This window comes from Saimiri boliviensis, chromosome 12, assembly GCF_048565385.1.
Source record: "Saimiri boliviensis isolate mSaiBol1 chromosome 12, mSaiBol1.pri, whole genome shotgun sequence".
In the NCBI taxonomy this organism is placed as follows: Eukaryota; Metazoa; Chordata; class Mammalia; order Primates; family Cebidae; genus Saimiri; species Saimiri boliviensis.
The window spans coordinates 26,615,292-26,636,693 of record NC_133460.1 but is presented as its reverse complement, the minus strand read 5'-3'; the positions used below and the strand labels follow the sequence as shown (position 1 = coordinate 26,636,693).

Sequence of the window (21,402 nt, the reverse complement as noted above, 5' to 3'; positions counted from 1 at the left end):
CCAGTGTCTGCAGTGTCTCACACAGAGCAGGTGCTTGTGACTGTTCAGTGAATTCCCAAATGCAGCTGTCCATGGTACACACATGTCCACATTAGCGTCCACATTAGACAAATTCCCAAGCCCATTCTTCATTTCCAGAGGGTAGTGCCTGAGTTCTGGCAGGTTTCATTAAAGTGGGTTACCCTCTGAGTTGCATTTGTTGAAATGTAGGTGTTATCTCCTTGTATGTAGATCATATGCTAGGTGGAGGCCAGGACACTGCACCATGCACTTTCACAAATGTTTACTGTGTGGCTTTTAGGTGCCCTGCAGGGAAGTAGTGCAGGGTCTGCCTTCGAAGTCCTGTGTGTGTGGACAGAATATGTGACCACACCTACATTCCTCAAGGGTTTCTGTTACTTTCACAAAAATATATGGAGCCCCTACTGTGTGAAGCTCTACGCCACACCTGCGGTTACTGCAGCAAGCATAGGGCTTCACTTTGAGAGGTGACAGAGGGTGAAGAAGCCAAACAAGGGGAAAACGATCCAGGAACAAGCGCGTAGTCAGCAATGAAAAAAAAACAAAAAAACAGAGATGGGCTTTGCTCTGTTGCCCAGGCTGCAGTGCCGTTAGCAATTTTTTAAGTGCTATGTAGGTAAAGCCAAAGGTGTGCTGGGCAATGAGGGTGAGAGGCTGCGATCTGTACTAGAGAATCAGTGGAGTCTGTTCTGAGGGCATGGCATTTAACTAGAGAGCTGAGGGTTGGCAGGATCAGAGGAGGCAGCCTGGCCTGTTGGGGTGGAGGAAGTGGAGATGAGCAGAGAAACGGCCATGCAAGCCCAGGCTTAGGTGAGACCTTGGTTACGTGGCCACACCTACCTGCAAGGCAGGCAGGGAAATGGGACCCGCAGCTGAGGTCCACAACGCCCAGCTTCTCTCTGTATCAGCCTAGAAGGAGCCAATGCCTTCATTCCCATGGAAGGAGCTTGTGATATTTGCCACACTGGCAGCAGATCCTGTTGGACCACCGAGAACCCAAGGGAGTGGATAAAGTGGGTGAGAAAGCAGTGCTGGGATTTTATCCCACGTGGAGAGGAAGCTTTTGTAAGTCGCTCTGTTAGCCATCAGGAAAGGGAATTGGTGGAAACAAGGAACGCAGTTAGGAGGTTATATGCTGACTCTGTGGTCTTATGGAGAAGTAGAGTCAGTGTCAATAAGGAATTCTGAAACACTTCCCTTTTTAAACAGCTCGGGGTCCTGTTAATTCTATACCTTAATTGTGGGTGACATTTTTTGGTAGTGCCATTAAAAAGATACAAAGTCAGTTACTTATTTATTATTCTGATTTGGAAGGCATAACAATTACTTGTATAGGGCTGATGCAGTCAGACTGGAGCCCCAGGCCCTGCCACCCTTTCCTAGGGGGCTCTGTTGACCTGCTGGTCTAGAGCAGAGGGTGACCCCATGTAATCCCGTCCTTCCCACTGAGACATGCCCATCAGTGCTCCAGAGAAGTAGGGAACAAATCTGTCCGAGGAAGGAGGCTTCCTAACCAGGTTTCCTTGGCTCTTTATCTTCTTATTTTTCAGATGTTGCTCAATATTTGCAGTGACTCCCAGGGCCTGGAGGGACTCCTGTCAGGAAGCGAGCTGCAGTCTCTGCTGATTGCCACGACCTGCCTTCGGGAGCACAGCTGCTGCTTCTGGAAGGAGCCCACCTTCTGTGTGCTGAGAGCAATCTCCAAGGCCCAAAACCTCAGCATCATCCAATATCTGCAGGGTACAGTCTGGGAGACTAGGTGTGGGCTGTGGGCCATGGAAGGGCTTCCCTTGAACTCAGAGCAAAGGCTGAGGGATCACTTTCTATGAGATGTAGGATGCTCTTGCAGCCTCTCTATAGAATTCTGGGACCAAAGAAGAGATGAATGGGCAGCCATGCCCAGGAGATGATTCTACATTGCTTGGCTCCCTTCACTAAAGTGCTTTTCTTATTCATTTTGCTGCTACATTGGAAAGAGGAGGGAAAAAGGATCTCACTGTGCACATACTACCAATCAGACACTGTGCTGTGCCCATTTGTACATATGTGTACAAACAAGCATTTGTGCTTGTTTCTTTGAGATAGTTCTTAATGCTATTTTGCAATGGGGAAAATAGAGATTAAGAGTAGTAGAATAATTTTTCAAGGCTATTCATCTAGTGAAGAAGAGAGTGCAATATCAAACTTAAAGATGCTGATTCCAGCACCCTGATTTCTATCTTAGGAACCGTGTATGGGGTTAAGGCCAAAGACTCTGGAGCCACACAGCCAGGAATGGACTCTGGCTCTGTCCTCATAGTTGAGTGAGCTTGAGCTCAGGCACTTAACCATTGGGATGCCTCAGTTCTCTCACCTGTAAAATGGGGATAATAATACTGCTGATCTTATTGGATTGTGATTCTTTGCGGCTCTTCTGAGTCCTTGCAGCTGAGAGGCTGAGCTTGCGTTATCTTATAGGTACTTTTTCTGATCCATTGGATTGGCTTCCCCAGGACTCAGAAGAGGTTTTTCTTGATGAGAGATTTCTAAAAACAGTAATTCATCCAAATGCAAATCTGAGGGCCTCTTTCTTCAGACTCAAATCTTCCCCTGGCTCTGGCACCACTCTGGTGGGGTAGCCATTAAGCCCCATAGCGGGGTCTTCTAAAAATAAGCCACACCCCTTTTTCTCTCCCTGGGCCACACTTCAGTGTTCCAATCCCCTGGCCTCTTCAGTATCCAAAGCACCCCGTCTTTTCACCCACTGCCTCCCACGTGTTCATGCATCCTTCCCTGCACTTTTCATCAAGCTAATTTCTGCTCAGCTCCAGCATTGTCTCCTTGAGGTCTTAGATGAGCTCAGGTCTTGCATTTTACATCTTATTACCTAATGGACCTGGACTCCCCCTCCTGCTGAGAATTAGGGACAGAGTGCTGAGGGGCTGCCTTCCTCTCCTGTGTCACCTGCTGGGCTTGCAGCATGTGGCTGTTAGGATGGCACTTTCTCTGGGGCAGACTTCTTGATCCAAGAGCCAGCAGAACATGTTTTGGATTAATTCCCATTCATGTCCTGACATGTTGTTTGAAGTAGAGGAGGGAGGTGGACCATGGCAGGGAAGCTCTTGCTTCTGAGCTCAGCAAGTCTGTGCTTCCCTCCTGCAGCCACAGACTGTGTCAGGCTCTCCCTCCAGAACCTCTCCAAGCTCACGGACACACTCCCCGTCCCCGAGGTGAGCGAGGCTGTAAGCCTGATCCTGGGATTCGTGAAGGATTCCTACCCCGTCTCCTCAGCTCTGTTCCTGGAGTTTGAGAATTCAGAGGGCTATCCTCTGCTGCTCAAGGTGTTACTTAGGTAAGTGGCTGGCTGTGTTTGGTGGGGGGAGAACACAGGACCACCAAAGCCTTGGTCCTCAAAATCACTGGGGTGCTTTGGAGAAAAATAGATATAGCTCCATAGAGCATGGTCAGATAGACCTCTTATTGCAAAAGTGATTCATTGTGCAGAGAGGGATGGGGACCACTTCCTTAGAGAATCAGTCTTTTTACGAAGTTTGCTTGTAGGCACCTGTCACTTGCATGCCTGTTGCCCTGATTTTCACCAGTCAGAACCCAAACAGAAGCCCTGACTGTTGGAGGGCTTCTGACACTGCTCTCAGCTGCCCTGCCTGTGTGCTTGGAGGGCTGGAAAGGTCTGGAAATGAACCACCTTCAGGAGCAGCCGTCCACCAATGACTGAAGGAGCTGATGGGTGCACACCCAGCACAGCTGCCCTTGGGTGGGCTCACTCTGTGTGGCCTCCAGAGCTCCCCAGAAGGATTAGCTCCAGTGGCCCCATGAGGTGCTTGCTTGTTAATGCTCTCAGACTGGTTTCCTTCCCTTCCCTGTCTCACATGGCCTCTCCCCTACTGGTGTTTTCCGGGATCAACTCCCAAGTGAACTACCTCTTTCTGAAATCCTCGAAACATGGGAAACCCAAGCTCAGACACTGTTCAGCAGGGGCTGGGCTGGCTCCTCCTTACTTTCCACTCTGTCTTGTCGTATCATCTTCGGGTGGGATTGAAAGAGCAAGGGATGGAAATCAGAGAAATGCTGTGATGGCCCAATCTCTTCTGCTGCTCTTGGGGAAGCCACTTCAGGGCAAGACCACCTGGGCTTTGCCCGTCGAGTATAAGACACCCTTTTCCTCTGAGGAGCTGCTACCGCACTTCACACCCTTCCCTACAGAGCCAGGACTTGAGCCTACATGTGGTGACTTGGATGAGGGAGCCGAAGTCCCTTGGTCCACCAAGAGTCCAAAAGGATGTGATTAAATGGCAATACCCTTGCACCTTCCTCCAGAATGATGCTAAGTGCAAACGCCCCGCTGGGCATCTCATGTTTTGCATTAGTCTGGGCTGTGACCAGCTGACTATGACCCCCACAGAGGTCTGTGTCATAGCATTTCCTGAACAATTTTTTGGTTTATTGGGTGTTGAGTTTTCCCCAGACTTCTTGTGGAAGGCAGGGGAGGGGACAGGAGCCTGGTCCAGGGAGTGCCAAGGAGGTCCCATGTGGGCTCATTGGCTTTCCTTTTTGCCTTAACTGAAGTCATGCTGCAAGCACTTTTCCTCTGGAAACGGCAGGGCTGGAATAAGACTTGAGCGGCCTTCTCCACAAGAGGAGCAGGACAGCCACCTGCTTATAATTAAAATATAAAAGCCACACTCAACCTTTAAGCACAAGGAAGTCTGACTATTTTCCACAAGCTTTGGTTGCAGTGTTGAACTATTTTATTGCATTCTCATTTGGGAGGTGCCCTGATCTGCTGATGCCCTAAGCACATGTCTTTTGGGGGTCCAGCCATGGAAAGTGACTTTCCTGTGAGCAGGTGCTGTAGCTTTTCACAGTTTCTGAATGCACTTGTTTGGATCTAAGACTGATGTCTGCACAATGGTGTTTATCCAGGGTGCTCCCTTGCCTCTGGCTTGCCTCAGGTGCAGACTGCGGGGTCTTCCTCAGCTTGCAGATCTGCCTTGCCTCTGTCTCCCCAAGAGTACCATGCACACATGTGGCTGCTCCATCCAGGAAGTACAGTTTGCTGACCTCATCTGACCCCCAGGTACGACGGGCTGAGCCAGAGTGAAGTGGACCCACACCTGGAGGAGCTCCTTGGGCTGGTGGTGTGGCTGACGACCTGCGGGAGGTCAGAGCTGAAGGTGTTTGACAGTGTCACGTACCCTCAGCTTGAAGGCTTCAAGTTCCATCACGAGGCATCTGGTGGGTCCTTCTTGTGTCTGGGTGACCAGAAGAGTCAGTACTGAGTCCTGACAAGGCTACAGAGGGTGTTCTCCTGATTTTTTGTATACCTTTCAATGATGCAGTAGACTCTGGTTATGCCACAGTCTTTGGGGAGGTTATGAATGTCTCCCATGAGACTTGGTGGAAACACTGCTTAATAAAGACAAAGACTTTCTCAAATAATGGAGGCAGCCTCTAGTTCTCTTCTTCACCTCTGGTGTGATTTAGTCTATAGCATTTGCTTATTTAATGGGGGCTGATGGCCCTAGAACAGCCATCCAGGCTCAGAGTCAGTGACTTCTCAGTACTTTGAGCCATTGATTTACTGATGAACTCAATTAGCAGGCACGGATACTTTCTGTGTGGCAGACACTCTGCCCCATGCTGAGTGCCGGTGTGAACAGGCCAGGTGTCTGCTCCCTAAAATTCCTCTGTAGAGACTGTCACACATCCCTGAACCCTAGTCTGCTGGAGAATTGGCTAAGAAATGCCAATGACCCGAGGCACAGCCACGACCCGAGGTGGCTCAGTCAGGAAATCCCAAACAGAGGGAGTTTTTAAGGCTAAGTGTGGGTTGTCTAGGATGAAATGAAGGGAGAAAGTTTAAAGGCAGAAATGATAGTTTGGGGAATATATGGTGGCCTGGATGGCTGAGTGAGTCTGGGAAATTAGAGCTGCTGCAGAACAGACACAGAGAGGCTGCAGTACTGCAGGGCTCATCCCATCCCATTGGATGGGATGCAACAATGCACAGGGGTGCAGATGTAGTTTAGGCAGTGCCTGGATCAGAAAGGGGTTTCATAAACATCTCTGGTGTCTGAGGCAGAGAAGGCTGGAGGCAGGGAGCTTTCTGACAAAGTGTCTCCTGGGGGAGTGAGAATGAGGCTTAACCTTCAAGCTGCAGGAAAAGGTGGAAGTGGGTCAGGAAAGTATATTTATCAGTTCGTCTAGAAACGAAACTGACTCTGCCAGTAATCTCCAACATCACTTAATTTTAATCCATTAAAACAATCCTCCTAGCCCAATGCTGTGCAATGGAAATAAAATGCAAGGCATATTCTCTTATTTTAAATGTAATTTTAACTTTCAATAAGAAGAAATAAGTTAAATTATTTTTGATAATATATTTTATTTAACTCAATATGTCCCAAATATTACCATCTCAATGTATGGTCAATATAAATGGTTGTCAATAAGATATTTTGCGTTATTTCCTTTGTGTTATCTTTTTTAAATCTAATGTGTACTTGACCTTCACGGCACATGTCTGTCCAGAGTGGCCACAGTTTGAGTGCATCTTGGATTGTGCCACACCAGCCTTCGTCACACCCCAGGGGGCTGGCTTTTCTGGACTTCTGATAGACATGTGCTCATAGGAGTTAGGACACAGAAACTTCAAATGGCATGTCCTCTTAGTAATGAAACATCTATTTGTAGAAACAGGCAGAAGTGACTTGCAAGGTCATTCTTGTTTTTCGCCTCAGGGGTGACTGTTAAGAATCTTCAGGCCTTCCAGGTCCTGCAGAATGTTTTCCACAAAGCCAGTGACTCTATCCTCTGCACACAAGTCTTGTCGGCCATCAGGACCATGTGGACCTGGAATGCTCGAAACTTCTTCCTGCTGGAGTGGACCCTGCAGCCCATCTCACAGTTTGTAGAGATCATGCCCCTGAAGCCAGCCCCTGTGCAGGCATACTTCTTCCAGCTGCTGGAGGCCCTAGTGTTCGAGCTGCACTATGTGCCCCATGAGATCCTTCGAAAGGTGCAGCATCTGATCAAGGAGAGCCCTGGGCCGTCCTGCACCCTCATGGCCCTGCAGAGCATCCTCAGCATCGCCGGTGGAGACCCGCTCTTCACTGACATCTTCCGGGACTCAGGGCTCCTGGGCCTGCTGCTGGCACAGCTTCGGAAGCAAGCCAAGATTATGCGGAAGTCAGGTGCTGCTGGGCGCATCGGGAGGGATGGGCAGGGCTCACTGACAGCCAGGCCTGGTCTTTGGGCCAACCTGGCTGCCCATCAGTGTAACAGAAAGTGAGCATGCCCATATCACTGAGAACTGTGTTCTCGGGACACATAGTTTCACAAAAAACAGGCAGCCTCCCAGTCTTCCCCATGAAGAAGTGAAAGGGATGGGTGAACTTGGGGCTAACTCAGGCCTTGTGAATTCAGGTTTTAGGTATCTCTTGACCTAGACATTGGGTGGGTGTGCAGACAGGGAGACTGCAGGAGTCCGACAGGTCCTCAGGAATGGGAGCTTGGAGAAGCCTGGGATTTGGGGGCCCTTCTGGGATCTGCTGGGACACAGCTGCTTAGCTCACACTGCTCACTTTGCACTGTTGGCTCAGTGGTCTCCCACTGGGAGAGAGCTCCCTGAGGTCTTGCTGGCCCAGCATGTCCCTCCAAGTCTTGGTGTCCTGCTGGGCTGTACACCTGTGGCTCCCTGGCAACACCCCCTTTCCCTAACTTTGCCCCTACACCCTGGAGTCTCAACCTTAACAGCCTCTGCTGCTCCCCTGGGGCTTTAGGGTCTCAGGAGGGTCCATGGTGGCTCAGGGGTTAGGTTCTTTCCCTGTCTCACCATGCCCCCCACCACATATCCCGCTGTAGTCACTCTACATGGTGGTCTTTAACTCCCATCTCCACTGACTTTCCAGTGGGAAGCAAAGTTTGGAAGCTCATTCCCCAGCTCCTCTGGTCTTTCCCTCAGTCTGTCTACACCTGCTGGTCTGGGAAATCATCCTAGAGGAGGGATACCGGGACACAAGAATCTGGACGATTGCCTCTCCCCACCTTCCCGCCTCTCCTTCTCCTTCTCCCATTGCACTGGCTGGAAGGGTCAGGGAGCTCTCTAGCCTTTGGCCACTTCTGGAATTCTGCTTCAGACTTAAGCCAAGGTCACCAATCTGTTTCCTGGGCCTCTCTGAGGGGAAGGAGCTAAGGGCTGGAATCCTAGCCATGCTGCTGACAAACTGAGTGATCCCAAGAAAATGACTTAACCCCTATGGGCTGTGTCTTCTTCGGTAAAACAGGGTAACAGTGTTGACATCATTAGAGTGTTGTGAGATTTAAATGAGGGAATCTCTGAGGAGGACCCACTGCTGTGCCTGGTACATAACAGGGGCTCAAGAAACATCAGTCACCTTGTCCCTATAGTTCCAGTGCTACTGTGATAGACTGAGACAGACACCCAGGGAAGAGCTCAGGTACCTTATGGAGGCCAGGACGGACCCAGCCCCTCCCTGGGAGTGTTTGCAAATAGGATCAGGACTGCAGAGGATGAGCCCAAGGGATGGTTTGTGTGTCTGAGCCTCTGGGCCTGGATAATATTTTATGAGCTACTTTCTACTGCTTATCAACTTCTGGCCTTAAGTCCCATCATGAATGAAGTTAATGTAGTGCTTCCTCCACTTTCCTTGGTATTTAAATGAGAAGTCTTTTCACAGTCTCTTTGTCTAGTGGTTCCATGTTATCTTAGCTGGTACTGCTTTTCAGCAGTCTAACACTGAATTTGCTTTTAAATCCAATTCCAAACTCATGACCATTCCTAGGAGAATTTGAACTCTTTTGTGAGCTCAGGCATCTAGTTTTACTTTGTACTTTCTATTGTTAAATGTATTTTGTCGTTTCTTAGATACTCTGTCTCCTGGTTTTTAAACTCTATTTCATTCATTAATTCATGTATTCATTCCCCAAATAACTATTGAGCATCTAGTATGTGTCAGGCACTTTTCTGACATGGGAATTCAGGTGGATATAGAGATCTGGTTTCGCCCTCGTGGGTCTACTGGGATCACCTATTTACTCCAGATTCTCTTGAGCTTCCCCATGGTTCAGGCATGAGCAGGCAGTCATCCCTCCCAATGATGAATGGCAGACTGTAGAAGTGGTCAAAGGAAAATTAAGAAGGCAGGGCTCTGTTTATCATCTGGGGCAATGCTTCTCAAAGAGCAGTCCCTGGACCAGCCCCATCAGCATCACTTGAAATTTGTCAGAAACACAAATTATAGAACCCTGTCCAAGAACTTACTAAATCAGAAATTCTGGGGATGGAACCCAGCATGGGACTCTGGGTTTTAACAAAATAAGCCCTACAGGGAATGCTGATGTGCTCAAGATAAGAGAACCCCTGATGTAGGGGGTAATTGCCTTCTATCTTACTAACTGGGTTACACACATTCTTATGATGAAAGCATCACATTCACATCTCCTTACGAGGATAGAAAGCTGGAGTCAGAGCTTTGGGGTCATATGACATGTACTTCAACTTTTTTGTTGTTGTTTCTTTAATATGGCAGGAAATAAAGTGTCCACTCCTGTTATTCAGGATCCGGAAAGAGAACTCACCTGTGTGATGCTGAGGACTGTACTCACACTTCTGAAAGGCTCAGTGAGAAATGCAGGTAAGGATGGTACCAACTTCGCCTCATCACTGCTTTATGTCAGTGTTCACAGGCTATATTCAAGGAATAACCAATACACAGCGTTAGCTGTGGCTAATGTCCATCTGCTGGCTGATGTTCAGTGATCATCAGTAAATCCATAGATACTGTACCTCTGTCGACACCTTTTACTTCTAAGGTTGCTAAATAAAGTTGATAAAAAAAAAAGACTATGCTAAATCTAGCATTATCTAAATTAAATTAAATTATCTTATCTAAATAAGAGCCTCCTCTCCTCTTTTCAAGTGAAATTTATTAGTGTCCTGCTGCACTGACTATAGATGCTTTTTTATTTTTTAGATCTGAAGAGTAAAATACAGACAAAGAAAGCTATCATTTTAAATAAATGCAATTTGTTATGCTCCCAGACATGATGGACTTAGCAATTTAATCCATTCAAATTTTCTTATACATATATATATATATGTGTGTGTGTGGGTGTGTACATATATATATACACACGTATATATACATATATACACACACATATATATATACATATATATACATATATACAATTTAATCCATTCAAATTTTCTTATATATATATATAGGTGTGGGTGTGTACATATATATACACACACATATATATATATACACACACATGATTTAGTAGTACAGTCCTCAGTATATATATATGTATTTATATATGTATATACACATATGTATATATATATGTATTTATATATGTATATATACATATATATACACACATATATATATTTATACATTGGTGTGTCTGTATCATATTATACGTAAATATATATATGTGCGTGTATATATATGTGTGTATATATATATGTGTGTGTATATATGTATATATATGTGTATATATGTGTGTATATATATATACATACATATATGTACATATATATATATATATATATATATATACATTCACATACATATATTTATGTATAATATGATACAGACACACCAACAATGTCATATCAATGATTTTGGGTTTGGTGATTTAGGCGTCTTTATCTTTAGCCTCATAGACTAACTGTACCAAATGTAAAAAGAATATTATTCCATTATGGCAGAGGATCTTTAACATTTAGTCTGTGAAGGGTTCCCCAGAGGTGCCAGTTAAATGCATATTCTTAGGCTCACATCCAGACCTTTAATTAATGATCATTAGAGGTGGAGCTCAGGAATCTACTTTTAAATAGGCTTTCAAGGCAATTTCCATGCTGGGGGTACTTAGCCTATAGTTGGACAAATCCTGTCTGCTCAGATCCCCCTCAAGCCCTTTGAAGGATCCAGTTGCCTCCTAGTTTTTATTCCACATGGATTACTCCAATATCAATCCTGGGGAAAAATGCTTGGAATTACTTTTCAACAAAAATGTACCGCCAGTCAAATTTCTTTAATTTTCTTCCCCAAGGAACTATCTAGAAATTAAATATGCTCTTAGCTTAAATTGTGGCTTGCTTTCTATATGAATTTTGGCAGAGAGAAGAGAGAAAATTGTCATTGGCCCTGGGGAAGAAATTATGGGGAGGAGAGGTAGATCTAGTTAAAGTTTTTATTACTTAAGTTTTTATTTTTTTTCTTTTTTTACCCCAAGAATTCATGACACTGTTATTAACTTTAGTCACCACATTGCACAGTAGATCTCTTAAACTTATTTCTCCCATCTTGAACTTATCTCCTATGAGGAGTTATTAGTCATTTTTTTCCCCAAACTTAGATTCTCATTGGAGAAGAAAGCAGTTTTTCAAAAAAAAAAAAAAAAGAAGAAAGAAAAAAAAAAAGAAAAAAGAAGGTCAGATCCACAGTTTCTTTTTTCTGCTTCTCACTTTAACAGTGGGTATAGAGTACCAAAAAATGTACCAGTGAACAAAAGAGAAACATGAAAAAGTAGCAAAATTAACTTTGAAAATTGTAAGAAAAAGCTTTCCTTTTGATTGAAACTGAAGTGGCAGGGCTTCCCCCGACCCTGTCTATCTGGTCCTTAGTTGTCCTGAAAGACCACGGCATGGTGCCCTTCATCAAGATCTTCCTGGATGACGAGTGCTACCGGGAGGCCTCGCTCAGCATCCTGGAGCAGCTCTCAGCCATCAACGCGGAGGAGTACATGAGCATCATCGTGGGCGCTCTGTGCTCGTCCACTCAGGGGGAGCTGCAGCTGAAACTGGATCTCCTGAAGGTGATTTCAAGTCCTTCTTTGAGAGTGGCTTTCCTATGAATATGCACCAAGTGATACACATTTACTCATGCATTCATACTCACGTAATTCACTTGGCCACTGTATGAGGTAGGCAGTACCTTGTATTAGGTAGTGTCAGGTGCTATAACAAATAAATCCACGTCTTCAGTAGCCTGGCACATTAGAAATTTCTTTCCAACATATAGTCCAATCAATGATTGGAGACCGTCGTTCAGGAACTGCAGTCACCTGTGCATCTAACTTGGGCAGCAGAGAAGGGAAGAGAGACAGTGGGGAACTGCACAAGGCATTTTCATTCAGGCCTAGAACTGGCATGCGTTATTTTCTGTCCAATTTTCTTTAGGAAGAACTTTGGGCAGGACTCACCCGGATGCAAGGGATGCTAGGAAATGTATTTCCTGGCTAGGTGGCTGCTTCCCATGACACTGTAAATTGCGGAAGTGCAGCTCAAGTCTGCAACGGCCAAGTAGCTGCCTTGTTGATTTGATCAGCATTTATTGAGCATCTACTCATTACCAGGGCTGATGAAGAGTACCTGGGACTTACAGTCAGATGTGATACAGCCCTTGCCATCTGGGAGCTCAGAGCCTGGCACTAATAAGTAAGCAGTAGTTATACTGCAGTGTGGTAGATGCATTGGTTAGACACTGAGTGCAGGTTGCTATGGGAACACAGAAGAGACCAATGCTGCCTTACCTGACTGAGGAAGACCCACTGGGGAGAGAACCTGTGAGCAGTGACAAAGAAGCAAAAGCCAGTCAGAGCTGTGGAAACACTGGGCACAAAGGGACAAGCAAGGCCAGGCTATCATTTTTGGGCCATGGAGATAAGTGTATGTTTTTATAATATTGTTAACATTCATCAAGTTATCTTAAAATAGTTAAATACACACAACAAATATTCTTGCCATGTATTCTGCCTTAAAACTTTCAGTTTTGTGGATGTTCCTTTTTTTACATTGCTTTTGTGGGTTTATGACTGTTAAAAAGGATCACCTGAGTGATCCTCCTACCTCAGCCTCCCAAGCAACTAGAACTACAGGCATGTTCCACCATGCTTGGCGAATTTTTGTATTCTGTGTACAGAGGGGATTGTGTTATGTTGTCTACTCTGGTCTTCAACTTCTGTCCTCAAGCAGTCCTCCTATCTCAGCCTCCCAAAGTGGTAGGATCACAGATGTGGACCACTGCACCTGGCCAATATGCTCATGTTTCATTAACATGATATACCTGACTGTTGGTGAATTTAAAAAGAAGTGAAGTTGCCCTGATTTCCAAAATTGGGTCAATCATCAATCTAACTTACTTAGTTATGCCTATGTATATGTAAGAACTTTTTAACTTTTAGCGAATGGTGTTTGGTTCATCATACTTACTTTATTTCTCTGCACATTTGATGTGAGACATTGATGTGAGCTGTTCCAGTTATTATGTGACCTAAGTCAGCAATGATTGATGTGGCCAAAGCATCATGTGGCCCATTCAAAAGCGGTGTCATGACCATAATTATCATGTTTCACAGATGACAAGAACCCAGCCAGTGATTTAATTAGAGGGCCATAGGATCAGTGAAAGTGATTTGTATGAAACAACAACAAAAAAGGAAAGTTAAATACCTTTTAAAAGACATTTGAATCCCATGATTATTTGAGGTAAGGGGACTGAGAGGGATGGGTAAAGCAAAGAGTAGGGTAAGGGAGAGAGATTTAAAAAATAAATAAAATACTGGAGCTAGGAATGACCTCAGATTCATGCGGTACAATGTCCTAATGTTACAGGCAGAGAGACATCCAGAGAGCTTCATTGACTAAATTAGTATGGCACAACTGCTAAATGGTGAAGTTGAGTCTGAATCTAAGGCGGGCAACTGAAAACTGAGAGAACTTTTTACTTCACTGCACCGTTTGGTACATTTTCCTTCATATATCCATGATCAGCTAGACTGGCACGTTCTGATAGGATAGGAACAGGGAAGGCATGTCCTAACCAGTCAGGTCTGTGGGTGAATAATTGTTCCCAACAGTGCCATATTGAAAGCCAAACAGATACACAGAGAGGGAAGTTTTGCTTTTGCTTTGCTTGGAGAGTAAAAGTATTTTTGTGTTCAGTGTAGAAAAGAGTGCTCTGCTTTGCTCATAGAAAGTTCCTTTTGTTTACTCTGTAGCCCAGAGGCATCGTATTGGAATGTCAACTCTTGGACAATAGGACTAAATTTCTAGAATTAATAATGTAAAGTCATTATGGTGTTTTACAGATTCAATATCATTTCAAAATCACAGTTATCAAGAGAGCACATAAGGGAAGAACACTGGTGAGCTTATTTAACAAAGTCATAGCCTGTACTCAGTGTGCTGTCTTCTCCCTGGGTACCAAGTCACTGCTGGGCAGTTGGAGGCCCCAGGAGCTGGCATTGTTCTCCAAGGGCCAGGGCTGTTACACGGCTGCTCCAGGGGGCAGCTGGGAGGAATGGTGCCTCTTCCAGACTCGCCCACCACTGAGTCACATGAGCAAGTGGTGAAGGTTTGCTGGAATCAGACGTGAGATCTACATTTGTTTCTACATTATCTTGAGAACCCCCTGGAACTTTGGAACAAAGATGTTAAGTGAACTGTTTCTGGCTGAATCTCTCTCTTTAGAAGGTGAGGGCCAACTCGGCCCATAGGGCCTGTTTCTACAAAGTGTGTCTGAGTGGGGTGAGAGGGTGCCCCCTCTGATAAAGATTTTCCATCACAGCATGGCATCACTCTGCACCCCTTCCCTGTGGCCTATCTGCCAGCCACTCTGGAGAAGCAACTTAGGGCAATTATTTCAAACACCAGTGGCACCTCCATATCAACGCTGAAGCACATGTGACTTCACCACCTAATTCTGGCAAATGATAACTGAGTTAAAGAATAATGTAAGCAAATGAATTTCCTCTCCTTGGCCAGTGGGACTGTGATTGGGTTATGCACAAATTCAGATTGATTTGCTAATATACATTTAGCTGTTCAACTCCAAGCTTAATTGTATTACCTCACCAGTCTTCCAGCATGACACATGGAAAATTATGAGGAATAACAAATAATAGAATGTGAAATAAATCCTGTTAGCCCTAATGTAGTTAGCGCTTTGCAGCAGACATCCATTTTATAGATTCAAGCTGGAGGAATACTAACTCAGAGACGATGACATGGTAACTGAGTTAGGATGAGAAAATGTGCTTAACGCTGACCTTTCTTGAAATGTGTCAACCCCAGCCTGATTACTTTGACTTCAGCTGATTAAATTTACTCCCTTCCACAGACTGGAAACCCTGTGTGATGCATTATCATGCAAAGTTGAGTGACAGTAATGGAGACCCTCCTCCTAGACTCCCCGTTCCTGACAAATCGTTTCCCGAAGTAGTGAAGTATTTATTTTCCTTTATGATAGAAATGTTTCTCTTTAGTTGCTATGAAATTAAGCCTTTGTAATTGGATTTTGGACTCTTTACTTTATGACTCTGCAAATATGAAATTAACCCCATCCCAAGAAATAATAGAGGAGTCTAAGTTCTAATGAGATTACCCCCATTTTACATAATGACTCTGAATTTAATAAATCAAACAAAGCAACAATTAAGGACAGCCATTCCTTCCTCCTCTCCCTCCCAGCAGGAGGAAAAGAAAATAACCATCTAGGAATTACAGGTGACAAACTCGCTGAGAGACACAGATCATAATGAGGGCGATTATTGGGTTGCTTTGCTTTTTAAAATATCTGCTTCAATGTTCTTTGAATGATGGAGCTCTTCTGAGCAATATTTGGCATCAAATTGGACAATTGAATTGGGAGGGGGTTCCTTGAGAGTAGAGGGGTTTATAGTGATCATCCAGCGCTCGGGCGATTGTCTGTAATCTGATTAGTTTTGTTTTTTAATCATTCTCTTTTCCTGGTATTTGTTTTTCATGTGTTATGTAACAAACAGAAGCACTTAGTCATTCCATTTGCCTTAAACAAAGCTCCTGGAGGTCTTAGGGCCATTGAAGGCACTCACATAAATTTAGTCTGTTTAACATTGTAGAGCTTAAGATTTCTTGATGTCTTTGCGACTGATGGACTTTTCATGGCATGTGTCACGTGACGAGGCACGAGGTCAGGTTCAGACGTGTGCTGTGCCTCATCGTAGTGAACAGCTTTTGGTATGGATTATCAGTTAGAAGGGAGGGACCGAAACCACCGCACACACATCATGGTTGGAGTGAGTTTCCAACTCAGACCTAGAAATAACATTTTATTGGGAGTGAGTTGCTCACACAAGGCAGGCACAGATGCAGCATAGCTGCCTTAGCGTTTCCTGGCCCCAGGGTCTCCTGGGTGGGGCAGGAACAGGCAGCTGCCTGGACTCTGTCTACCCAGGGAAAGGCCTTGCCCAACCTAAGCTGTGAGCTTCCACATACACACACTGAGTACCACCATCCTGGAGGAACCGACTCCAGCAATCTGCATGCTTCGCTTTGAGGGTGTGTACAAATGTTCAACTTCCCTGGGTTTTCAGCCAAATATAGAAAGAATGAGGCCACATCCTCACTCGGGAGGAGAAAGCAGTGTCATTGCCCTTGTCGTTCATGCAGCCTGGGAAGTCCATTTCCCTTAAGTCTTTCCCACAATGCAGACTTGACCGCCCCCTTTAGCGGGTGGCTCTGATGCTGAGCTTCTTTCAAAGAGTAAAATGGCAATTCAATTCCCCCCAGTGTCCTTCTGAGTTGTGGTGGGGTATCATTGATATAACCACTGTATGTAGCGCATTTTCTTTTTAGCTATATTGGTAAGGATGACTCTTTCTACCTTGCTTTATTTTATTTGTCCATTTTTAATATAATTATGGACTTCAGCCTTTCATAGATTCTCCTAGTAACTGCAATCTGTTTTGGTTTTTAAATTTCTGGAAATGTCATATATGGGACTCTGGAAGCCCTTTACACAGATCGTTGGCTGCCTTTTATCTTCATATTTGAAGGAATCTTTGCCTGTGTTCACCAAGAGAGTCCAGTCTCCTCTTGTGTTCTCTGACCTGAAACATGAGACTCGCTACTTGCCCAGCAGCTTGGGTTTCCTGTAGTGGAATCTAACATTAGTGAACAAAATCTGAGTGGTCGAAACACACATTCTATAGTTTCAAGTAAATACCACTGTTAAGTTATGGTGCCAGCATTTAAGCAATGGAGCTGGATGCTCGGGAGGCTGAGGCAGGAGAAATGCTTGAACTGGGGAGGCAGAGGTTGCATTGAGCCATGATTCATGCCATTGCACTCCAGCCTGGGCAACAGAACAAGACTGTCTCAAAAAAAAAAAAAAAAAAAAGAGAGAGAGAGAGAGAGAGAGAGAGAGAGATGGAGCTGGAGCTGGAAAATTACTTCTCTCCCAAAGTGTGTGACTTCATGTTTAATAGTCACCTGTAACTTTACTGTTTCTATTTACTAAAAATAATGTTTAATAGTCACCTGTAACTTTACTGTTTCTATTTACTAAAAATAATTTAAACATCCAGTCCCTTCCTTCCTGTTTTTCTCAGCTAACAGTTTTCTCTTTCACACTAACTTCCATGTGTCATACTGCAGATTGTCACCTACACCATGCATTTAAGTCACAGCATCACCCCTCCCCCAAATAGGGAGTTTCTTTTTTATGTTTTCTCTTTGAACCTTGTCTCTGGCCTCCTGAAACTGATTCCAAACTGTGCCTGCTCAGACAATCCCATTCCCTGTCTCACTAGAGCATTAACTATCTGAAAAGATAAAACAGTTCACACATCTCTCTGCAGTCCACTAATGAACCCACAAGGTTGGCCACTCTCTAGGAAGCACACATCAAATGCCCGAGTTTTAGATGGCGTCCAACACAATTTATCTGGTCAATAAATAAGAACCAAAAATTACAGGCTTTTAATACATATTTAAAATCATCCATGTGTTTTTCACATTTAGATGAAGCACAGAATGAGAACCGCTTAAATGTAGCCTCCCTGCCCTCTTCCTCCCTCCTTCCTTCCAGTAGCATGTATTGGTTACCTAGCACTGGACTCAAGTAAGTAAGTGCCCAAGAAAAGTTTGATTTTAGAAGAAATGAAAGTTTTGTGGGCCAGTAAAACTCCAGATGATCTGGAGGGTGGTGGATTCCACGGTGTATGCTATCATCAGTGGCCTAACTGCTTTCTACACACCTGGCCTATGCTATGTGTTATACCTATGCATTTCATTCCATTGCAGGTTTCTCTTTTCTGCCTGACACCTTCTTTTCATATCACATTTTAAGTTGATTCATTTTACTGTTTCCTCTCCTTTAATATAACAGATAAAGCCGTGCTTGCACAGAGAAGGAGATAAGGAGTAACGAGCTGCTTCTATAAGGTTTTCAATGTGTGTCTCCCGTACAGTGTAAGAGAAGGTTCATCCCACTCATTTAGCAAGTTGTCATGAAGTGTGTGCAGTGTTCCACAGTAGTAAGGAAGCTAGATATGGTTCCCTTCTCATGGAGCTTCAGTCTGGTGGAGAGCTGAGTCGATTTTCAAGTCGCTGCAGTAGAGTATGATGAGAGTTTTGATCAGGGCATGGGAGGGGGATGGGTGAGCACTCAACCCGGGCTGAAGATGAGGTATAGGACAGAAGATGCTTTCTGAAAAGAGATGCATTCAAGTCAAAATACAAGACAGTTAAATCAACCCTATATATTAGTTTAGTAGTTACACAGGGAAAACCTAAATGGGAAGAGGAACAATATGAACATCTCAGCGTTTCAGAATCATCCTTCCTGCAGCTTGTTGGCCTGAAGGTGTTGGGGAGGGAACAGGGAGTGGGCAGCTCTGGCAGGAATATGTGTGAGCTCAGGGTTAATCTGCCTCCTGGAGTGCACTCATTTCAATTTGCTTGGTGTTTCAGTCTCTGCTCCGGATCCTGGAGACCCCCAAGGGCCGTGCTGCCTTCAGAGTCTCCAGCGGGTTCAACGGGCTCCTGTCCCTGCTCTCTGACCTGGAAGGCTCCCTCCAGGACCCCCCGCTGCCGGCATGGGGAGCAGTGTCCCCCAGACAGACCCTGGAGCTGGTGTTGTACACTCTCTGTGCTGTGTCCGCAGCGCTGCACAGGGATCCTGTCAACGGCGACTTCTTCAGGAGGAACGGGCTGTTTGAGAAGCTGGCCGAGGACCTCTGCCTGCTGGGCTGTTTTGGAGCCCTGGAGGAAGAGGGCGTCCCACTTCCTGCATGCTCCTGGGCGGACACGCAGGCCAGGCCATTTGTGGATTTGCTGGGCACTGCCTTTTCCTCCAGCAGCTCACTCCCACCTCGGATCCAGAGCTGCCTCCAGATCCTGGGCTTTCTGGACAGCATGGCCAGCGGCACCCTCCACCTGCGCGGGGACCTGAAGGCGTCCCTGCGGGCCAAGCAGGGGCCAGTTGTGGATGCTCAGAAGGGAAAAGCTGGCAGTGACCCCCAAGGCAACTTCAAGCGGTGGCCAGACCTGGAGGAGAGGTAGCTTCTGCCAGTGTGTCATCAGTGCGTCTCTGTCTCCCCTTCTCATACTAATGCCTCATGCATGTGTAGTCGGTGGGAAGGCTCAGATACAGAATGGGTGTGCAGAAATGTCACGTGATCTCCACTTCTTCAAAGCAAGTTACTTCTGACTCCACACTCTTCTATCTAGGGAACTGACAGAAAATTCAATCTGAGTCAGTACTGGGTTGGAGGATGCTGTTGAGTCATATGAGAACCAGGGAGGCCTATGGGATGCCTGAGAACCGAGGGCAGGACCCTGCTGATACACTCACCTTCTCTTTTGGGAGCTTTACTGTCCCAGGGAGCCTGGTGCCTGGGCTGGCATCCTTGGGTATGTCAGGCAGCCTTGGCCTTGTAAGGCTTTATCTCCTCCCCAGCATGCTGCCAGGGGTGGGGTGAGATCCTCTGATCTGCAGGACACAAACCGTTGTTCACCCCCAGTTATGGAGCTCTTTCTGTTCTTCCCTGCTGCTTCTACACCCCTAACAAAGACAATTGCTCTCCTTACTTCCTCAGGCCAAACACCTCAATGGGTTCAGACTTCCGCAAACAATGTTTTACTCTCATGTCTATAACAGAGAATTCCACTAAAGCAAGAGCGCACAAAGAACCATCCCTAGCCCACCCCTGCTGGGGTAGGAGGGAAAATAAAAGAACACAACAGCAACAGTTGGTGTGTTTTTCCATTCCTCTAAAGTGGAAATGACGGAACACCCATCAATACTGCAGTAAATTATCCTTTCGAAAGACACCGTTTTTATCCAGAGTGCCCTGTTTGCTAGGAATGTGTTGGGGATGGTAGAGAGAGGGATGCATGTTAAATCTCCACACACTGAGATAATTATGATTTTTCTTTTGTTAATCTGGCTAATTAATTAGTTTGCTAATCTTGGAATGCTAGGAATGCTAATCTTGCATTCCTGCACAAACCAACTCATTCATAATCTATGTACTGCTGAATTTGATGCACTAATGTTTGAAAATGATTTTTGTGCTGATATTCAGGAGTTTAGCTTTTCATACTCCTTTCTTGGAGACTTTTCTTGTCAAATTTATGCTAGCATCATAGCATGGATTGGACAGTGATTCTCTTCTATGCTAAAGAAGAGTTTATGTAAAGATTATTTTTGTTCCCCAGCTAATGTGGTAGAACTTACCACTAAATCCTTGTGGGCCTGGTGTTTCCTTGTGAGAAAATTTATTATCATAAGAATGCATTTCTATTTGTTCCTGAATTACTCTTGGTTTGTTATTTTGCAAGCTGATTTTCCCATTTCATCGAAGTTTCCATTTGTGGGCATCTGGCTGCCCATGATGGCTCCCTGACGCTCTTCTGAGCATCCCTTGTGTGTTCTGTGTCTCATTTCTAACACTATTTATCTGTGTCTTCCTGCTTTCTCTGCTTCAGCACGATTCACAGATGTTTACTTTTCAGTGTGCCTATGAACCATCTTTTGACTTTTACTGTTTCTCCTATATACATGTATTTTTTAAAATTATCATTTTCTTCTACCTTTGGGCTTATTCTGGTGTTCTTTTTCTTAACTTGGATGTCTATTTCCATCTTTTTACATATACATTTATCTGTAATTCCTAAGTTTTATTTTCAATGTCATTTAGTATGAAATATTTTTCTAATTTCCCTTACAATTTATAGTTGACTCTTAAGTGTTTGAATTTTGAATTTCTGTTGTTACAGTGTTCTGGTCATCTTCTCTATTTGCTTCTCACTCTCTCAAGGTGAGAGAAGGTGGACCATCTGGGTTCTCATCCTTTGAAATTAGTTGAGGTTGACTTCATGGCCCTCAATTTCATAAATATTCCACATGTACTTGGAAATAATGCATGTTCTCAGAGTGTTAGGTTTGATGTTCTATTTATGTCTCGTGGATCGAATTTGTCAATTGTTTCATTCAAATATTCTTTATCACTAATTTTTAAAGTCTGCTCAAAATATCAGGTTTTTGTGTGTGTGTGTGTGTGTGTGTGTGTGTGTGTTTT

General features: G+C 44.8%; 1 protein-coding gene across 6 annotated transcripts in view; it reads left to right on the top strand.

The window, feature by feature from the left end:
• WDFY4 (WDFY family member 4) overlaps positions 1 to 21,402 on the top strand; it is a 304,899-nt gene that overhangs the window by 38,746 nt on the left and 244,751 nt on the right. For 5 of the 6 annotated variants that reach the window (XM_074382129.1, XM_074382127.1, XM_074382128.1 and 2 more), the window contains exons 6-12: positions 1,572 to 1,761; positions 3,163 to 3,352; positions 5,099 to 5,256; positions 6,762 to 7,214; positions 9,573 to 9,677; positions 11,681 to 11,871; positions 18,791 to 19,377. In XM_074382129.1, the coding sequence (XP_074238230.1) occupies positions 1,572 to 1,761; positions 3,163 to 3,352; positions 5,099 to 5,256; positions 6,762 to 7,214; positions 9,573 to 9,677; positions 11,681 to 11,871; positions 18,791 to 19,377 (1,874 nt within the window). Of the gene's footprint in view, positions 1 to 1,571; positions 1,762 to 3,162; positions 3,353 to 5,098; positions 5,257 to 6,761; positions 7,215 to 9,572; positions 9,678 to 11,680; positions 11,872 to 18,790; positions 19,378 to 21,402 lie in introns of those variants that run through there. The other variant, XM_074382131.1, reaches the window with a different exon arrangement.